Here is a 20035-nt window from a genome sequence, read left to right on the forward strand (position 1 = left end):
GACATTAAGAAGAAGGAGAAGCTATTTGGGAATTTTCAGGTTGATCTATGGCACTATGGATTGGAGCCACATGGTGCAGCTATTCGAGCAATTAAGTTTCTCGAGGCTGGTGGCAAATTACACTATCGCTTTCTTGTCCCAGCAGCCCTTCATTTTTGCCCTTCTCCCACAAGAGAGCTTCATTTACATAGACATTCTACCCCCAAATCCTCACCTCCAAGATTCTGCACTCTGGAAGGAGAGGGCCATGTGTGTGTCCACTTACCAGCCAAGGTCAGCTGCCTTCATCCTATCACACTGATGGCTTCTCTCTTTCCCCATCCCCAGTCAGTCCTCCACCCATCCCTCTATACATCCATCCATCACTACCCATCAACCATACTCCAAGCAAACACATGAAAGTGAAAGACATAGTTCTGGCCAAGGGTATTAAACTAACCAATCTTGTTCTTCAGCCAAGCAGATGACAATGAACACATACAGCCCTGCTCCCTGGCTTTCTCCCTGCTCCTTCTCATCTTTGGATGTCACCTCCTCAGAAAGACCTCCCTGACTACCCTGGTTTTCATTAGATTTCCCCTCACTCTGTTCTTCCATCTACAGCACTCATCATAAATAATTACACACTTACTGGTTTATGTTTTCCATAAAAAGATTTCACTCATTTGTAAGCTCATTGCAGACAGGCACCATAACTGTTTTGATCACCCTTGATTGTGCTTGGCAATTGATGTTCTTTTGAATCAATCAATTCTCCTTAGCCAAAATCTTTTTTCAGAGTGATATAGGGGAATGAGTGTTAGGCTGGGAGTTAGGATATTTGGGTTCTAGTCCCAGGCCCCAGCACTTGCTACCTGAGTGACCCATTGTAAGTCACCTTGCCTCCCTAAGTCAATTTCATAAAAGAAGGTTGGATTATGATGCTTAAGAGGGGGAAGGGGTAAAGCAATAAAATGCATGAGTTGGGGAAATACATAAATTGAAATAATATTCACTGTACAATGTAACCGAAATAATATTCACTTTACAATTTAATACAAGTAAAAGATTTCCACTACAGCTTGATAAAAAGCCTTTTGGATAGTGGTGGACAACTGACTAACAAAAACAATAACAAAAATTACCTGGAGGTCATAAGTTTTAAAAGATGGAGAGAATATGGGATTCTAGCCCAAGCATGGTTCTAGATCCGTCTCAATGATGGCCAGTGAGATGGAATAAGACAATAGAATAAAGAGCAGTCCAGGGCAGTTTGTATGTTTCTCTTTGAAGAACATGTGTCTGAATCAGGATCAGAGAAGAGCAACATCAATTATGTGCAAGAGAGGGAGAAGGTCAAAAGACAGGTCAATGAATACTGGCAGTGTCTTTGCATGCTAGAGGCACCCCAGCTGGGCCAGCCGAGGACAGTGATATCCACAGGAGCCCCCATTCAATGCCAGATTGAACAGGGGGTGGCAGAGAGAGACGAGTAAAGAGCTCAAACTGCACATCCACTGCCTGGGCTCTTTCCTTAGATAGACTGCTTTCTGTCTTCAGCTACAGTTTCCACATCTGTAAAACCAGGACAACCACCATCTGCTTCCTGGGTAGGAGCAACTGGGAGAATGAAAGGAAGTCACATGTGAACATACTTAGACCAGTCCTCAGCACTTAGTAAGTGCTTCACGAGAATTAGTTAACTGTCATTATTATTAAATTTACCTGATCAAAATAAGAAGATAACAAATCATAAGACTTGTGCATTAGTCTATTCTTAAGCTGCTGATAAAGACATACCCGAGACTGGGCAATTTACAAAAGAAAGAGGTTTATTGGACCTACAGTTCCACATGGCTGGGGAGGCCTCACGATCCTGGTGGAAGGTGACAGGCACAACTCACATGGCGGCAGACAAGAGAAGAGATTCTGCGCAGGGAAACTCTTGTTTTTTTTGTTTGTTTGTTTTTGTTTTTTTTTTTTTTTTGAGACAGAGTCTCACTCTGTTGCCCAGGCTGGAGTGCAGTGGCCGGATCTCAGCTCACTGCAAGCTCCGCCTCCCGGGTTCACGCCATTCTCCTGCCTCAGCCTCCTGAGTAGCTGGGACTACAGGCGCCCGCCACCTCGTCCGGCTAGTTTTTTGTATATTTTAGTAGAGACGGGGTTTCACCATGTTAGCCAGGATGGTCTCGAGCTCCTGACCTCGTGATCCGCCTGTCTCGGCCTCCCAAAGTGCTGGGATTACAGGCTTGAGGCACCACGCCCGGCCGAAACTCCTGTTTTTAAAACCATCAGATCTTGGGGGACTTATTCACTATCATGACAATAGCATGGGAAAGACCTGCCCCCATGATTCAATTGTCTCCCACTGGCTCCCTTCCACAACATGTGGGAATTATGGGAGCTACAAGATGAGATTTGGGTGGGGACACAGGGTCAAACCATATCAACTTGCATGAAATTAAAATGCATCATCAAGGCCTACTTGGGAGCATGATTAGAGTTGGGCACTAAACTTAGAAGTCTAAGTCCCAAGTCTACTGGCCTCATCTGTGGTCCTCAGCCAACAGACCCAGGCTAGGAGAGGCAGTCTGAGAACAGTGACTACAGCAAAAGCCCTGGACCTCCTGTGTTTGATTCCTTGAAGTATCTTAATCACACTCCTGAACTTCACAGGGTCTTTTCTCTGCCTTATGTGAGGAGGCACCAATAAACCCATAGAGACCGCTGTTATACATAGGCTCCTTTAAAGTATACACCACTCTATAATTGCTTGGTTAATTAAGCTGCAGGATGTGCCTGTGTTGCTCACCAGTCTTACCGCCAATGCTTCTCCTGACACAGAGTGAACCTCAAATAGTGTGCATTATTGTTGGATGAGGTGGAAAGAGGTACCTTTCTGATAACATCGCCAAGTTTCAGTAACAGAATTTGTGTAAAGCATGCATGTCCATGTAGGCTCCATTTCTTGGTTCTCATCGCATACCAGCTGGGCCCCTAACACCTCAATTTCTTCTGCTTCGAAAAATGAAGGCGTTCCCCCTCCTCCCTAGGCTCCCCATTCTGACTTACGCTAGATAAGCAACTTCAGATTGCTGAACAGCAACACACAACACAGCTGGGTGATAATTCCTGTGTCCTGAAATTCCTGGAAAACTGATGCACAGCAAGCATTCAGAGCACAGACACAGCCCCCACCCCCAGTCCTAGACAGTTGAAGGCAGAAGGAAGGGCAGCAAGCAGGCAACCAGAGTTGAGCCTCAATTTCCTTAAATTATTTTACTGTCTTTCCAAGCATCCCACCCCTGGGCAGAGATAAAGAAACCACAAGTGAATTAATTACCAGCACTTATATTGCTAGCTGGGCCAGGGCTTCCAGCATCTCCTGTGTGGGCATCTCGCTCTTTCAGCCCACAGAGACCAGAGGTAGGGGAATTTCTTCCCTCGATCCCTAGAGGTGTATGGCTTTGAGCTGAGCTTTAGCACTGGCACCCCCAAGGGTTCTACACCAGACCCTAAGAAAAACTTAGCCAAAGCATTTCATGTTTAATCATCTTTAATTCACATGGTCTCAAAAAAGTGCAAGGTTCAAATTAGAATACCGATTTGCTGATCTTGGGTAAGTCACTTCATTTCTCTGCATTTGTTTCTTTCAGATCTTTGAGTTCTTGCTCTTATGGGACCCTGATGTTCTAAGAGCCAGAAACTCCGTCATGTGCAACAACATTCAAAACCCTCAGGTTCACCATCACCTGCATATGAGACACAAGTTTCTATTCATAGGATTTTTTTTTCTTTTTTTTTTGAGATGGAATCTCACACTGTTGCCCAGGCTGGAGTGCAGTAGCACAATCTCGACTCATTGCAATCTCCACCTTCCGGGTTCAAGCGATTCCCCTGCCTCAGCCTCCCAAGTAGCTGGGATTACAGGTGCCCGCCACCAGGCCCAGCTAATTTTTTGTATTTTTAGTAGAGACGGCGTTTCACCATGGTGGCCAGGCTGGTCTCGAACTCCTGACCTTGTGATTCTTCCTCCTCAGTCTCCCAAAGTGCTGGGATTACAGGTGTGAGCCACCGTGCCCAGCCAGGAATGTTCTTAAATGAACAGACCTCACTACATTGAAGGTAGAAGAAAAACCAACGTGAATAGTTTTTGAAACTAAATGATGCAATTCTTTATAATTTTACCGTTTTCAAATGCATGCCCCAATTTCAACCAGGTTAAGAAGGTATACTCTTTCACGTATTCACCAGTGAAGAATTTTAAAGCATTTTTTTCACTCCTAGTTTCCTTCTACATGTCTGGGTATCTGCTGTAGTCTATCTTATGGATTCCTTTCCCCCACGATCCTAAATATTACAGTTACCAAAGTTTCTGCATTTAGGCTCCTTTTCCTCTAAACTACATTCCTTCCCTGGACAGCCTTATCCATGTTCAGGCCTTTCCCACCACAACAACAACCACCCTGACACTTGTGGCAGCCCCCATCCTCCCCTAGCCAATGCCAAAATTGCCCCCACCTGCCCTGCCCCTGTACATCTCCCCACAAGGGTCCTATAGGCTCTGAAGAGAAGGCAGGATATGGCCAAATCAAAATCTATTTTTACTCCTCTCTCATCTTCACCCCAAACCTGCTCCTCACAATGGCCTTCCAGTGCTATATTCCTACAACCAGAAGGGCATATTATTGAAGTTCTATCTTTCTCTTTTCAATTACAATAATGGCTAACATTCACTAAGGGTTTATTATGTGCCAAGCATTGTCCTGAGCACTCTACATGCACTATCTCATTGAAACCTCATAATAGTCCTAAATGGTACACACTATTATCATCCCCATTTCACAGATGGCAAAATGGAAATACAGAGAAGTGAAATTCTTTGCCCAAATTTGCAGTTTAGTGTGTGACAGGCAATCTGATTCCAAAACTAAAATTAATGCCTGTCTAATCATTAAGTTCCTTTCCTTGATATCTCTGTAATCGGCCCTTCTTCCATCACTACCCACCCCTTAATACAGACTCCTCTCTCACCAAAACCACACAATAGCTTCTATCTAGCTTCCCTGCTCAAGCCTGTCTATCATTAATCCATTGTACAAACTGGTCCTAGAGTCATCTTTCTAAAATTCAAATCTGACTGTGTCACAATTCAACTGAAAACTTCCAATGGTTCCCAGTTGTGGAAAAAATAATGTCCAAAATTCCTACAAAGTAGTTAAGACGTTCCCTCCCTAACTTATCCTCTCCTTACCATTCCATTGGCCTCAATTCTTTGGTCCAACCACATTAACTACCACAAACAACTGGAAACAGCGTGCTGCTCTCTCATAGAGCTGCCCTGAATGTCCTTTCCTCCCAGTCTCCCAATTAAAGCTTCCAAGCCCTGCCCAAGAATTTGCTCTGCAAAGTTGCCTCTAATCCCTAACTCTCACCCCAAGTGCACATGCGCATACCCACACCCAGGTAGGATAACACGTTCCCTTTTAAGCTGCTTTACAAACATTCTGCCTGCTATTACAGCAACTCTGATATGTGCTACATACTTCTTTGCCTGACAAGCTTCCCCACTAGACCATAAGTCCCTTAAGGACAGGAATCACACTGGTACATTACAGACATCCATGCAGTGAATGTCAGATGAATAAACTTATTCCAATAAAGAGATGGCCTGTCCCAACAAGCAGATGATTACACATCAAAGATTGCTTTGCAAAAGCTTGGAGATAGTTCAGAGACTTTGCTCTCTTACACAAAACGAAGTTGCACCAGCAAATGCTCATACCATAGTTTTCATACCAAAAACGATAGTATTAGTAATCCTGAACAGAGTGAGGCCTCTGAAGAAGGAACTGTGACTGGAGTGTCTCCCCATGGAGCCCTCAGAGCCACCTGGCAGGTCAATCAAGACCACCACAGGCAGAGCTGAAGGCAGAGGTGAGGAGCCCAACACATACACCACTGGCAGCAGGAATGCCTTAGGTATTATCTGCCCCCGAAAGCTGCAAGCCCTGGGGGTAAGGGATTGCTACAGGCAGTCATGAGTAACTACAACCAATTAAAGAGAGATAAAGGTAGATTTGAGTGTTGATCAGTGGCCTCCCACTCTCTCTGAACAAATTCCCCACGAGAAAGAAAAATTTACTACGCTCTCACAACAGATGCATATTTACTTACTAAAAAACTTGCATGTGAGTTATCAATGCATTGTTAACTTACGTATGTTGGATGGATGCAGGTTCCCAGGAATATGAGCTGAATATCATCTGTTGAACAAATTAATCAATGAAGTCAGATCCTGCATCCCCAAAAAATGGTCTTGGCCTGTGCCCTATTTGGAGGCCATTGATCTAGAGAATAATCTTCCTCACCCCCTGAAAGGGGATGCATGATGTACATGATCAAACATGAGGGTGGGCCTGGCTATCAAGACCCCAAAACCACAGAGTCCTTGGATTGAAGGCATGCACATGCTGGCACATGCTCCTGACAGCTTCACAAAAGCACCTGCTGTGCCCCCTTTGGGAAAAGAGCTTGCCAAAGCTGTGTGTTTTGTGGTCCAACACCTCTAACCATCAGAGAATTCTTCCTCTGTGGCTCAGATTCCTTCAGCTTTCCCACCAGTGTATCATCCTCCTCCTTTGCATGGCAGCACTTCCGATATCTGAGGATAATTATCCTGTCTCTAGTGAGCTCCATCTTCCCCAGGGAATGCACATGAGCGAGTGGGGCCTCTCCATCTCCAGTGACAACAATGTGCCTGCCTCAAACAGCCATTCCACTGCACTGACATGGTCCCAGGCTGGCTACTGCCTATAATTGTTATAGGAAATCATTGGTTTGTAAACAAACCAAAAAAAGTCTTTCTAGTTCATCCTCAACTAGATCAAACCAAGTGGAATGTGTATGTGCTTGACACAGATTCAACAAAATCTGTCCCACAACAAAACTGACGCTTTTCCCATTAAAAGAAAGAAGGTGTTTCCAACAGTGGCCAGTGTGGTCCGATTGGACCTGACTTCATTGATCAATTTATTCAACAGATATTCTTGAGTTCATATTCCTGGGAACTGCCTCCATCCACCACACATTAGGGAGCACATACACACACATATATGAACACAGACACATATGTACACGTACAAAACATACATATACACACAATGTGATTAAGGCAACAAACATTTATTGAGTACCTGCTTTTTGTCAGAGACATGACATTTAGCACACAAGCCTGTAAGTGCATTAACTAAGGGAAACAGAGTCCCCCACCCTTGGCTTCATGTATCACAGTTCCCAAAGAGAATACCTCCTCACATACTCCTGCCACAGCAATCAGGAAACCCAGTTGAGCAATCGCAACTTGCATTAAGGATAGAAAAGCCAAAGGGAGCCAAGAGACACATTAAAATGTAGCCACTGGTTATATATTCTACACAAGGAAAAAATAGCCCCAATCTGCGTTAACACAAGGCTGAAAACTCAACATCAGGATGAGCAAATAGCAAAGTTTCCACAGCAACTAAAACTCAGCCATTCTCTGCCCATGTGACAAGGTCCACATGATGGTGTGAGGTGGTCACGCCCACTTCCCAGCACACGTGTGTGGTCCAAGGCCTGGCTGCACAATGAGACCACAGATGAGTTGGTGACTCTTGCTACATTTCAATTCTTGGACTCAAAATGATGTCTGTGGGCTTTGCTCTTAAAAGTAAACTATTTTAAACCACAAAATGATGAGATGAGTTCTTTTTTTTTTTTTCTGCTACTGTTTCAGGAAAATGACTGTCAATGGGGAGATGGCTGATGGCCAAGACTAGCCTCATCCCCTTTAGGGTGCAGGAGTGAATTTGCTTGGCAGGTTTCCAGTCTATGACAATGTGAGAGCAAGATCTTCCAGCCCTGCCTAAGCCCTTTCCCTGGGAGACTCCTGCCCAACAGTGCCAAAAACATGAGATACCCAGAGCAACCTGGCAAAGTAGGAAGCATTTTCACAAAGGGCATATTCTTCCAAGGCCTGTCTCCAAGAGCAGGTACTCCATACTGCTTCATGTCATGTTCTTATCTTCTAAAAAAAAAAAAAAAGAAGAAGAAAAAAAATACTACTAGGCCTTTTAGCGAAATCTTCATTTCTGTTGGCGTGTCTGACTCTGGCTACCAGGATGGGCTTGTTAGGCAAGTCTAATCCAATCCCCTTTTCATCTTCTCCATTGTATTCCAGAACTTCACATCTTTTTGTTTTATTTTGTTTTGTTTTTTTGAGACGGAGTCTCACACTGTCGCCTGGGCTGGAGTGCAATGGCACAATCTCGGCTCACTGCAACCTCCACCTCCTGGGTTCAAGCGATTATCCTGCCTCAGCCTCCCAAGTAGCCAGGATTACAGGCACTGGCCACCACACTCAGCTAATTTTTGTATTTTTAGTAGAGACTGGGTTTCACCATGTTGGCCAGGATGGTCTCGATCTCCCAACCTTGTGATCCGCCTGCCTCGGCCTCCCAAAGTGCTGGGATTACAGGCATGAGCCACTGCACCCAGCCCCCATCTTTTCATTGCAGAGAAATTCAGGATTTCCAGGAAGCTCCTTGGAAATTCAGAGATGCTAAAAACCTATTTGGGTATGGGGGAAGATGGGACATCACAGAGGGATAAAATGAGGCACTGACAAAAGAGTCAGAGATGGGGCTAACCACGAATCTTTCACAGTGCAAACTCCCCAGAACCAAAATGACTGGAGTATGAGTCACCTGCTTACATCAAATCTCTTCCTACATCAAGCCCTCCCACATTGTTTCAGATTAATCACAAGCAGTTAATTCTAAATAACTCAGTGGTATGTGTACTGCTGGCACCATATTAGAGAATCCCTTATGAATTTTACTTTGGCACTAGGGTTAATTCTGCAAAGCATCATTCAGAACTGTTAGGATCAACCCACCCATCCTCTTCACCCACATGGCCCATTGCAAAGGTCAGATTACTTTAAATAGAATGAGGACCACTGAGAAAGTGGCTGGGGCTGAAAGAAAGAAGAGCTCCCTGATACTCAGCATTGAGAGGTACATCAGGCTGCCGTGAAAGGCACCAAGCTCCCACTATTGCAGTTGGCTAGGAGGTTTTTTGTGTGGGCGGGGGGGGGGGGGGAAGGGCAAGGGGAGGCTCATTTTACACAGTGCAGAGGAGGATGAGAAATGAGTAGTTAGATCCAATGACTTCTGAAGTCCCCTTTAAACTTATTATCCCATGATTGGTTTTTTTCTGACATGAGTCTCACTCTGTTGCCCAGGCTAAAGTACAGTGGTGTGATCTCAGCTCACTGCAGCCTCAATCTCCTAGGTTCAAGCAATCCTCCCACCTCAGCTTCCCAAGTAGCTGGCACCACAGGCATGCACCACCTTGCCTGGCTAATTTTTCAATTATTTGTACAGATGATGTCTCACTACATTGCCCAGGCAGGCCTCAAACCCCTGGGCTCAAGCAATCCTCCATCATCAGCCTCCCAAAGTACTGGGATTGTAGGCATGAGCCACAGTGTCCGAACTCCCATGATACCTTATAATGTACCTTGGTTTCCAGTGCATTACCTAGGGGCAAAGTCACAGCTAGAAAGCAACATATTATACTAAATGTCTTAGCATCCTCTAAGAGGGTCACACGATCCACACTTCATCCCTCACAGATTTCTCCTGCAACACCAGAATCTCCCCAAATTTTAGTGTGCTTCCTTAAAATAATCAGTGAGTCAAATTACACCATGTGATTGTACAACACCTCTGCCTAAACTCCAGCCTTGTCTTTTCTGGCCCAGACAGAGCAAACAGACTGTGGGAGGATTTGTCTTTCAAGGATTCCACAGGTCAGAGCTCAGCACCCTCCAAGCCCACTCTTTCCCATTCTCTTAACTCTCAAAGTTAACCATGCAAGATACAGGGCCCCGTCTGGAAAGAAAAGAAGCCTGAGAGAATGAGGAGGAAGGAAGAAACTGAGTGTCTGGTAACCTCCCAGCCTGTCCAACCCTTTCTCCATGATGTGGATCACAAAGAAGTGATCTCAGCTTTGCTTTCCAGCTTATCCCTCCTCACAAGTGGGGTACTCCTTTCTATTTGAAAGCAACTTATTAAGTAAATGAGCTGTACACACTCTCACTGCACTTCTTCGATTCTCCAAGAGCTGCAAGCAACACATTTCCAATTATACCTGGAAGAGAGACTGCAGAATTGCCTGAAATGTACTGCTTGCTAGAGTGGAGACACCAGTCCCATATTATCAACAACCAACCACAGGGCTGTTGGGACTCTGTCTTCTAAGGACATCACACGGGCAAACAGAACAACTTCAGGAGAACCAAACTGGCAGATCAGAGGCAAAAGCGTCAGGAGAGGATCAGATGAATAGCGTCTCATCAAGAAACTTAAAGGAAAACTCCCCAGGGTCATTTTCTTAGCTACAAAGACACTGTACTTAAATTAGACTCTCAGTAAAACCAAAAGGATCCTACATGCATTTCACAGCTAGAAAACTTGAGCCAGGAGCTTTACATTGCCTATATTCTTGTCCCTCCCTCTCTTTCAACTTTACCTTCTTTATGCCCTTGCATACCTTTGCATGGTGCACTGTTTTTCCCCCAAAAAGCCAAAGGGTTCACAATTTCTAGGACTAGATACAAAGTAAGTTTTGCCATAGAGTGAAACTGGGTAGTTTCTCTGGATGACTATGAAGTCAGCTTGCTTTTAAAAGCTACTGGTACCTGTTCCAGGATTCAAAAAGAAAAAACTTTGGAAGATACATTATTTAGGAACACTGTGGCCACAGTCAAGATTTGAGAGCAGATACAGACATGACACATTTAAAGGGGGCCCCGTATTGCTTTTAAATAGGTCAAAGACATCAATTTCTGGAGAACAGCAGCAATGACAACCCACTGGCAGTGCAGTTCCCAAAGAGACCAGGGGGACAGGCCTGCAGAACCACACTTTGTCCTTCCCTTCTGCCAGCCACAGCCTGACACCTGCAACACAGTTCCCAGCGTACCCCCACTCCCTCTTACCTTGTGAGCCACAGCAAATTAAATCTCCTAACTTCAGCAGGGAAAAAACCCTCAGGAGGATGACTAGAGTGATCCCTCTGTCCAAACACCACCTTGTTCCTCTAAATCTACAGCAAATATTTCCAAACATTTCCTCCCTTTACCCAGTGGATATCCTAGGCATCTCCTCTTCCCACCACACCTTCCCAAATGACATTCCTATATTCCCTGCACCCTCCTGTACTCCCTAGTTCTGATTCATCCACCTATAGCGGTTATGAAGTGGAAAATGTGTCTGTGATGAATGGTCACCGGTTAGAAGAAAAAAAGAAAATCACACATACACCCAGAGCAACATTGCTGTCACCGGACAGCAACAAGTCACGTTAACAGAGGGGGATCCACAGAGGTGGGACCTGGTGCTTATGATATTTGGGACTCCTTAAGAAAAAGAAATTGCAAATACGAAATTAGGTGTGGGGACTTACAAGGGACCCGTGCAACTGAGAATGCATGAAAGGCTTAGTTTCGTGGCAAATCCGCCTCTGTAATCATCTCCCCTTCTCACACACACAAAGGAAAAGACAAGAAGAAACACAGAGAAAGATTGGTTTTATTATGTGAGGAGAGAAGCTGAAGGCAGGAAAGCTAGGAGGGGTTTGACAGAGGAATCCAGGAACTCCAACTCTCACCACCAATTCTGAGTGAGGTAATGGGCATTGCCTGGTACCTGGGAAACCAAAGGTAAGTCTGAAGAGGTCATCCTGTCCAGTGAAGCTCCGGTGTGGTGTATCTGTGCTCCAACTACCTCCAGACCCTTGGGTCCAATCCCAGTCACTTCACTAAAACCAGAGTCTTGAGGCTGGGAACTGAATACTATACTCATATTCATTCATTTTCATTTTCTTTCCTATTTTCCTTCTTTCTCTCTCTCTGGCTAGAAGGGACAGACCAAGCTGATAGCCTCCTGCACCAGCAATTTGATATTTTGCTTATCATCTGCATCCACGGAGGCAATGCTCCATCTCACAACAGAGACACAGGCCATTCGTGTTCATGAAGGGAGCCCATGGGCAGAGGTAAAATGCCACATTGGGGGTCTGGGCTCTCAGGTCCTAGAGATGGCTGCCCAACAGGCAGCATCCACACTTGCCCTCATACCCTTGTACCCACAACAAGTTCAGAGTCTGGGTCTCCTCATCTATTCAGTGGGATGCTAAGGCCTACCCTACCTGCCTCACTGGGTGGCTGCTGAGGCCAGAATACCATACGTTTGCAGGCAGAGCCCTGAATCCAATCCTGCAGTCACAACCATTGTCAGTAGCCCCATGGTCTTGGGCAGGAGCAAATGGCAATGAAATTGGATTCTGTATACTTCCAAATTTCCCCTCCTTTTATCTCTACCACCTTTCAGACTGGGATAAGGGAAGCTGGTGGAGGCAGGGGTCGCTTAAAAGAAAGCATCAAATCTCCTGTGAAACCAAATTGATGTGCAGTTTGTTCTTACACAGGCCAGGAGACCAACAGCCCAGAGTCAGAACTTGCTCTTTCCTGGAGTGTAGGCAGATAACTTCAAGTTTTATCTCATTTAATCCTCTCAACAACTCCATGATGTATGATTTCTTTATGATTCCTATTTCACTGAGAGTCAAGATAGCATGGTGGTTGACAGTGTAGGCTCTGAAGCCAGACTGCCTAGACACAAATCGCACCTCTCCCTCTTAATACCTGCATGATCTTGGGCAAGTTATTTAACCTCTTGCCCCCCAGTTTCCTTATCCAAAAAAATGAGAATCATAATAGCATGTCAAGAGTGGTTGTGAGGGTTTCAAGAGCTAGTGAATGAAAAGCACCTACGAGAGTGTGGGCCTGGAGCCAGTGCTCTGTGATTATTAGCTATTATTATTACTAAAGAAGACACTGAGGCTTCAAAAACCTTCTCCAGAGCTATACAACATGTAAGGAGACAAGCTCAAATTTAAGTCAGGATCATTTTCCCTCCAGCAGCCATACCCTTATCCACTATGCTAAACATGGTGCAAGTTCCAAATTTCTCGGTTCCTCAGTTTCCTCATCTGTAAAATGGAGCTAGTGATATTAACTTCATAGGAGTTTTGTGAGGAACAGATGAACCAACGAATATAAAAAGCACCTAGAATGTCAGGTGCAGGGTGGTATTTAATAAGAGCAATGGTAATAATATCATTATTATTTTGTGTAAGGAAGGGCACTCGACCTTTGGAGCCCTGCCCTAAAGCCTCCCTTACTCCAAAGCTCTGCCTCCGGGGCCTCGCTGTGAGGGACCCACACTGTGGCGCCAGTGACTACAAGTAAAGGGGGTGACGTTAGTCCCTTCACCCAAGTGCAACCTGCAACCCCACCCCACCTCATCTGCCCTGTGAAGGAGAAAGAGGACCCAGCTGAAGGACAGCTGCCCCAGAAACTGGAAACCATCTTTCTGGAGCAGGCTGCAAAGGGAGATAGGGGTCTTGAAAATAATTAGCCCCCAGCATTGGGCCTGTGGTATCTCGTTACCAAATGCAAATGCAAGTTCACGTGCTACTCTGAGGCTCCTGGCAAAATGCCTGCCTGACCCTCAGCCTTGCTGAATTTGGACCAAAGCATTATCCACTGCCCACCCTCTTTGCAGCCTGCAGCTGGTGTGCAGTTTCTGCAAAAGGAGAAGGCTGCTTTCACCTCAGTGAAGGGGGAACATGAAAGAAGGGTCTTATTTCGTTAAAGGAGGCAGAGATGTTGGGGTAGGGGGGAGATTTTAAAAAACTGCTTTTCCCTCAGCAGTTAAAAGAGGGATAATTGAAGCAAGTGGCAGGCGGCTGCTCTGCCGTTTAGCATACAGTATACCCAGGAAATCTCACTTGGTAATCAGGAGGAAAGGAGGAAAAAGGAGCAATCAGACCCCTATTCAGGCTCCATTTAGTGACAGCCCCTGCTGGCTGGGCTGGTGGAGAGGCAGGCTGGTCCCATGGAAAGCCTGAATGCTGGGTGGGGAATCAAGTCTCAGAAGCAGCAGTCCCTCCTTTGTGTACATTTTAAGGCCTTGTTTCTGTTCTCTCCTCCCCAAACCAGGGAAGACTTAGAAAGGAGTAATCCTTTACTCTCCGATTACGCACCACTTCCCTGCAGTCCGCCACCCCTTCTCAAAGCCATTCAGAGTTGACACAGATTAGGAACAATGCCATGTTATAATTCAAGCAGCATGTGCACTGTGGAGAGGAAGAGGAAATGACCCGGTTCTTACACAAGTGCCCAAACCAGGAGGATCCAACTGAGGCAACCACTGGTCCCTTCACTACAGTATCTGATGTCTCTGGATCTCAGCAAATGCTCAGGAATAAGCAGCCTCCTCTTGGTATATGCCATTCCATCCTAGTCCTGGCTTTGAGAGATGGGGCAAGAGTCATAAATTCTCAATAAAAAAAAAAAAAAAGGGTAATTGAAATTCACTTTCAGGAAGGCATGCGAAGGCCACACAGTGGTGTTGAGCCATCAATCAAACTGACCTGAGTAGGATCTGAGCTTCAGATGGCGGGAGGGAGCGGGGACAGTCACTACTGAGGACCACACAACAGTGTGCATATAACAAGGCTGTGGTCCCTATCACCAACACCCACCACGACACTTCACTAGAGGATTCCAATACTTGAAAATGTAACAGTTAAGTCTCAAGACAAACCACTTCTGGTCTGGGCACCCACTCAAGTCTGCAGGACAAGACAGAAGACAAGTAATCAACTTTTTCTTTCTTGGTATACTAAAACCTTATCCCTCTACTGAATCAACCTTATCCCTCTACTGAATCAATATAAAATGTTTTGGCATGAGTGATATATGACATAGGTAGATCTGGGAGTAGAGATCCACCTATGAAAGCTTCTCCGTTGTCCCCTGGCTCCACCCAACCTGCCACAGGCTGACTTCATACTAAATGAACTCTTCAGAGACACTGGTCCTGAAATTTATACAACTTAGTACTGAATCAATTCTTCACAACCATAAGGTTGTTGAGTAATTCAATACATGCACATTCATAACCAAGACTGTTTGAAAAATAAACAAGTTTAAACTTATTTCAAGGTGCTGACAAACTCTCAATGACCCATGAGGGGACTGCTCTCTAGAGGGAGCTGAGGATACCTCTTCATGAGCCATTGAGCTTCAAGGCTGCCCATAACAGGACAGGCTGAGCTAAACAAAAAGCCAGATGAAAATGCCACACCATAGCTCCACTATATTCCAAACCAGATATACATAATTTTAAAATCACCACTGAAAAGGCAAGACTAAATGTCAACATGAACAAGTCTAGTTGACCACCAAAGCATTTTATTTATAGACATAACACCCAGATGTAAAAATCTAGGGCCTCTTCTCTGTCCATCATTCTCCACAATGTTCAATGTGACTATTATTGGGAATAAAGTTTTCCCAAGTAGGCTGTGTGGAATTCAGTCTACAGACAGAGCTAATAGTCTTTCACCAAATGAAAGAGAAGATACTGTGTCTATTACCTCGTACCCATAGGTCCAAACTCTCCCAAAGCAACTACCTCCTGTGTCTTCTGGGTCTTACCTAGGGAATATACCCAATGGGGAACCAAAATAGCCCAAAGCACATAAAAGAGATGGGCCTGCACATTCTTCCTGGGTGCAGCATGATGACATTTTGGAGTCAACAAGGCATGGAGAGCCAGACAAGCCAAGCAAACAGCAACACCGCAGGTGGACTAGGAGCTAATGGACCACAGAAGGCGACTCCAATGAGCTGACCACATCCATCTGAACCTGCAGAGGCCCTAGCAGCTCTCCCTGCTCTTTGAACTGCTAAAGCATGAAGTATAAAATGGACCTTTCATGCCAGGTGCAAATCCTAACACCATCAAATAGCAGGGCCTAGCCTGCAAATTGAGACAAGAGGTGCTTGGTGCACATTCTGCCTCCTGGATTCAGTGCTGTGACATGGACAGTTCAGCAGAGGTTGGGTGGGGAGAATGGATGCATTTCTCTCTAACCACTTCACCACATTATCTTTGGAAAAATGGGCAGACATTATCTTGTTTTGGGTAGATCTGTTTGACACTTAGCAGCTGCTGTGATTTCCTTTCCCTTCACATTTTACAGGTGAGTTTTTCCTGCATACTTTCTAAAAATTAACTATGTGTGGAGGCAACGGTTATTTTCTAATAGTCTGCGATCCATTTTTGTGATTGATTAGACATGATAACAATTACCAGGATCAACAGGCTCCAAGTAATCAACAGGAGATTCTGTTACCTCCTGCAACATCCTCTCTCACCTCAACCTTTGCACTGCTGTGTTCCAAGCCAGCCAAGTGTTACTGTTATGGCAGTTTATTTACTGTATTTATGTACCGGGAGAATAAATGAGTTAGGCTGTGTGTTTGCCTTCTACAGATAGGGGTATCAATCCATAGCCAGGAGATGATCTGAACCTTGTAGGAAAAAAAAAAACAATTATTAAAATATACATATTGCATTTGGCTATTAAAAACCAACGGCACACAATCTGCTCTGAAGAAATTCCACTGGGAACTGGAACACACACAAAATATAAAAAGAAAAAGAAGAGAAAAGCAAATTGTATACATATACAGTATAGAGATTTTTTTTTTTTTCCTGCAGAAAAGTGCTGATCCAAACCTGCCCCAAGGAAATGAGTTCTTTTTAAACACAAAAATGCAATCAGGGATAATCAGCAAGTTAACAGCACACTTGCAAACACCCTGGTCCCTAGAAAGGAAGAATGCCAGCTTTCAATACAAGTTTTGAGAACAGAACAGATCCTTTGGGCGAATAAGAAAACAAGTGATCATGTCAGCGTCTTCAGGCAGAACTTTCTCCAAAGCCAAGAAGCTCTGGAACAGCAGTCAGCTCCAGAAGGCACCTGCTTGTGAGAAGCACTTCAATAACCACATTCCCAAAATGGTTTGTAGACTGGGGTTGCCTCTTCCCCATCCCCCTTCTCCCAGTGGGTTCAGTGGAGGAAAAACAGAAGCCAAATAAGGACAGTATAGATGCCTGGCATCTCCAGCTCTGACAGCCCACCCACAGGAAGGGAGAAAGATGTGATGCCTAACTCATTAGAAGAAAGGAGTGGAGACCCAGGCAGCTCCTGCAATAGCCCACGCATGACAAGACCTCTGATGTGTTCTAGTCTCCAGCAGGTACTGCTTGGGAAATAAATTTTCTTTTAATTTTTTTAAATATTCTTAAATAGCCACTGATAGCTGAAGTTCACATCAAGCACAACCTGCTTTAGGGGTTGGGATGTTCTGGAAACACTTAAGGAACACCTGCAGTTTTTAATTACAAATCCCAAGGTAGCAGGGCCTTACCTGAATGAAGAGATCTTGGGAGTCAGTGGCAAGGCACTCACCTGGCCACACCCACCTGGCACCACCCACCTGGCACCAGCCATCTGGCCTCCCTTAATCTTGTACTTGTTAGCTCTTAACCTTGATTGTGCATTGGAATTATGTGGAGAGCTTTAAAAATGTACAGATGCTTGGATCCCATGCCAAGAGATTCTGATTTAATTTAGCCTGGGGTGTGGTCTGGAGTTTAAATTCCCCCAAGACAATCCTAACATGCAGCTAAGTTGAGAACCACTGTTCTGCCCTATACCTCACATCACTTCCACAAAGAGACCAGTAGGGGATGGCAACATAAAACCCGCCTAAGAGAATACAGGGCTTAACCCAAAAAGGATAGGAGGAAATGTGACTTCCTTGCCTCCTGTCACCCTAACCTCTCAACATACATACCTGTATGGTCCGTTCTCAGCTTCTCCAGCAGTTCCTGCTACCCAAATCTAAGCCGTGAGTGAGTCTAGGAATCCAGGAATCTGGATTTTAAGTATTTGTCGAATGAAAGTTTGAGCCGCATCTCTTAGCTCTAATCCAAAACAGTCAGGATTTGGTGAGCAAGGGAGGGCAGCCTAAGCCTTTGTGCCTCCCTGCTTCTCCTTGGGAAGTCACAGTTGAACCTGAGAGGTTCTCCAGATATGCTGCATACTCTCAGCTCCCTTGGAGGCTTGGCTGAACAAGGCTATAGTCAATCTCTGTTCCTCTTTGCAATGTTCTCAGTACATGGAGAGGATGGGAAAGGGAACCACATCTAAAGAGGTACCTCATGTGAGAAATCCTCATTGACAAAACAAAGAGGCAAGAAGGGCCTGGCCCAGATGCCTCATCCACCTTTCAGACACCTCCTGGAGGGTTGGGAGGTGGGGCGGGCCACAAAGAAACTGGGTTCATTTTTCTTTACACAGGCATTCTTTATGTGAGGAATGATTAAGAGGAAGTGATGGGGAGTTTCCCAACTATCCCTAAGGGTCCAAACCTCAAGGGGTCAGGACGGACACAGGTAGAAATTTGGCAATTTCTGTTTTTGTTTTTTGTTTTTTGAGACAGTCTCACTCTGTCACCCAGGCTGGAGTGCAGTGGTGACATCGCAGCTCACTGCAACCCCCACCTCCCAGGTTAGAGCCATTATCCTGCCTCAGCCTTGCGAGTAGCTGTGACTACAGGCGTGTGCCACCATGCCCAGCTAATTTTTGTATTTTTAGTAGAGACAGGGTTTCACCATGTTGGCCAGGCTGGTCTCCAGCTCCTGACCTCAAGTGATCTGCCCACTTCGGCCTCCCAAAGTGCTAGGATTACAGGTGTGAGCCACCTTGCCTAGCCAAAATTTGCCAGTTTCTATCTGATTTCTTGCCCTGGGTTGACTGTGATAAACGGTGCTGCAGTGAGAGGGGCCAAGCTGGGACAGACCCTACTTCATCAGAGGGTTACTCTGAGTAGGGTACAGAGCCCAGGGTTCAGGGGCCAGGATTCTCCTCCTGCTGAGATCTGACAGATTCGATTCTCCACTGAGAGTAGGCAAAGGATTTCCACTGTCTCCTCAGGGCAAGGGGCCCAGTGATCTAACATGCAGCTAAAGATGTGCATCCATATAGAACTGGTTTCTATCAGGAGCCCCAGCCTTGGCTATCCCATGGGTGGGTCTCTAGCAAGAAAGGGAGAGGGTCTTACCTTCTGAGCAGAGCTTGCCACCATAGCCAGTGGTAGAACAGTCACAGGTAGGGTGGCCATCCAAGAGAAAGCAGATCCCACCATTTTCACAGGGACGCTCACCACAGGGTCCCTCAGCATCCAACTGGACACCCTGGCTCCCTAGAAGCCGAGGCTCCGAGTTTCCATACTTGAGATCCAGAATTAATCCCTTGAAGCCGGGCATGGCCTGTACTCCATCAAGGGTCAGGGCAGAAGGTCGTATGTCAGCAGGGACTCCACCAAGGAACAAGTCACTGACCACATCCATGTAGGGCCGCTGGGGCTGCAGCTCCCCAGACTGGCCCTCGCCGTCAAGCATCAGCACTGTGCGCAGGCGGTCGCGGCTCACCATGAGGAAGTGCCAGCTGCTATCATTCACCTGCTTGTTGGACAGCACAGCAGTCTCGGCACAGTCCATGCTGAAGCGGAGCTGAACACGGCCATCCACCAGGGAGAGGCATAGGAAGTCGCAGACACCACCATCATCCAGGTAGAGGAGCAGCCCCGTGGAGACGTTGGTCTTGAACTGAAAACTCAGGTCGCTGCGTGTGCTAGCATCCCAGCGGAGGTAGCGGGCCCACTGGTTGGGGAGGCCCACGAACTCAAGGCCCAGGCAGAGCCCCAGCAGAGACCCCAGCAGGATGCTGACCTTCAGGGTGAAGAAAACCGAGTGGAGTGTGGAACTCATTGTGGCTGCTGGGACAGGGCCCAGAGGAGCAGACAGGCCAGGGAACAGCCCAGAGAGGATCTCTCCCTTTGGCAATAGAAGTGGGAGAGGAAGACAAGACGGAGATGGGGGGACAGAAAGCACACAGGAGGAAGGCAGCACACACACAGATCCTGAGATGGTGGAGAGGGAGGAAAATGTACAAGAGAGTCCCAGAGGGGCACACAAGCAAGAAATTGAATAAAGGCAGTAGAAAAAGATAGGACCAGAAG

At 45.9% G+C, this 20035-nt stretch overlaps 1 protein-coding gene across 3 annotated transcripts in view; it reads right to left on the reverse strand.

Moving 5' to 3' along the window:
• Positions 1–19784, reverse strand: part of NRXN3 (neurexin 3) — a 1617581-nt gene extending 1597797 nt beyond the window's left edge. For all 3 annotated transcript variants that reach the window (XM_031935746.1, XM_023185024.1, XM_031935747.1), the window contains exon 1: positions 19076–19784. In XM_031935746.1, the coding sequence (XP_031791606.1) occupies positions 19076–19784 (709 nt within the window). The remainder of the gene's footprint in view (positions 1–19075) is intronic.
• Between the last annotated feature and the right edge of the window lie 251 nt (positions 19785–20035).

This window comes from Piliocolobus tephrosceles, chromosome 6 (genome assembly GCF_002776525.5).
Source record: "Piliocolobus tephrosceles isolate RC106 chromosome 6, ASM277652v3, whole genome shotgun sequence".
Lineage (NCBI taxonomy): Eukaryota > Metazoa > Chordata > Mammalia > Primates > Cercopithecidae > Piliocolobus > Piliocolobus tephrosceles.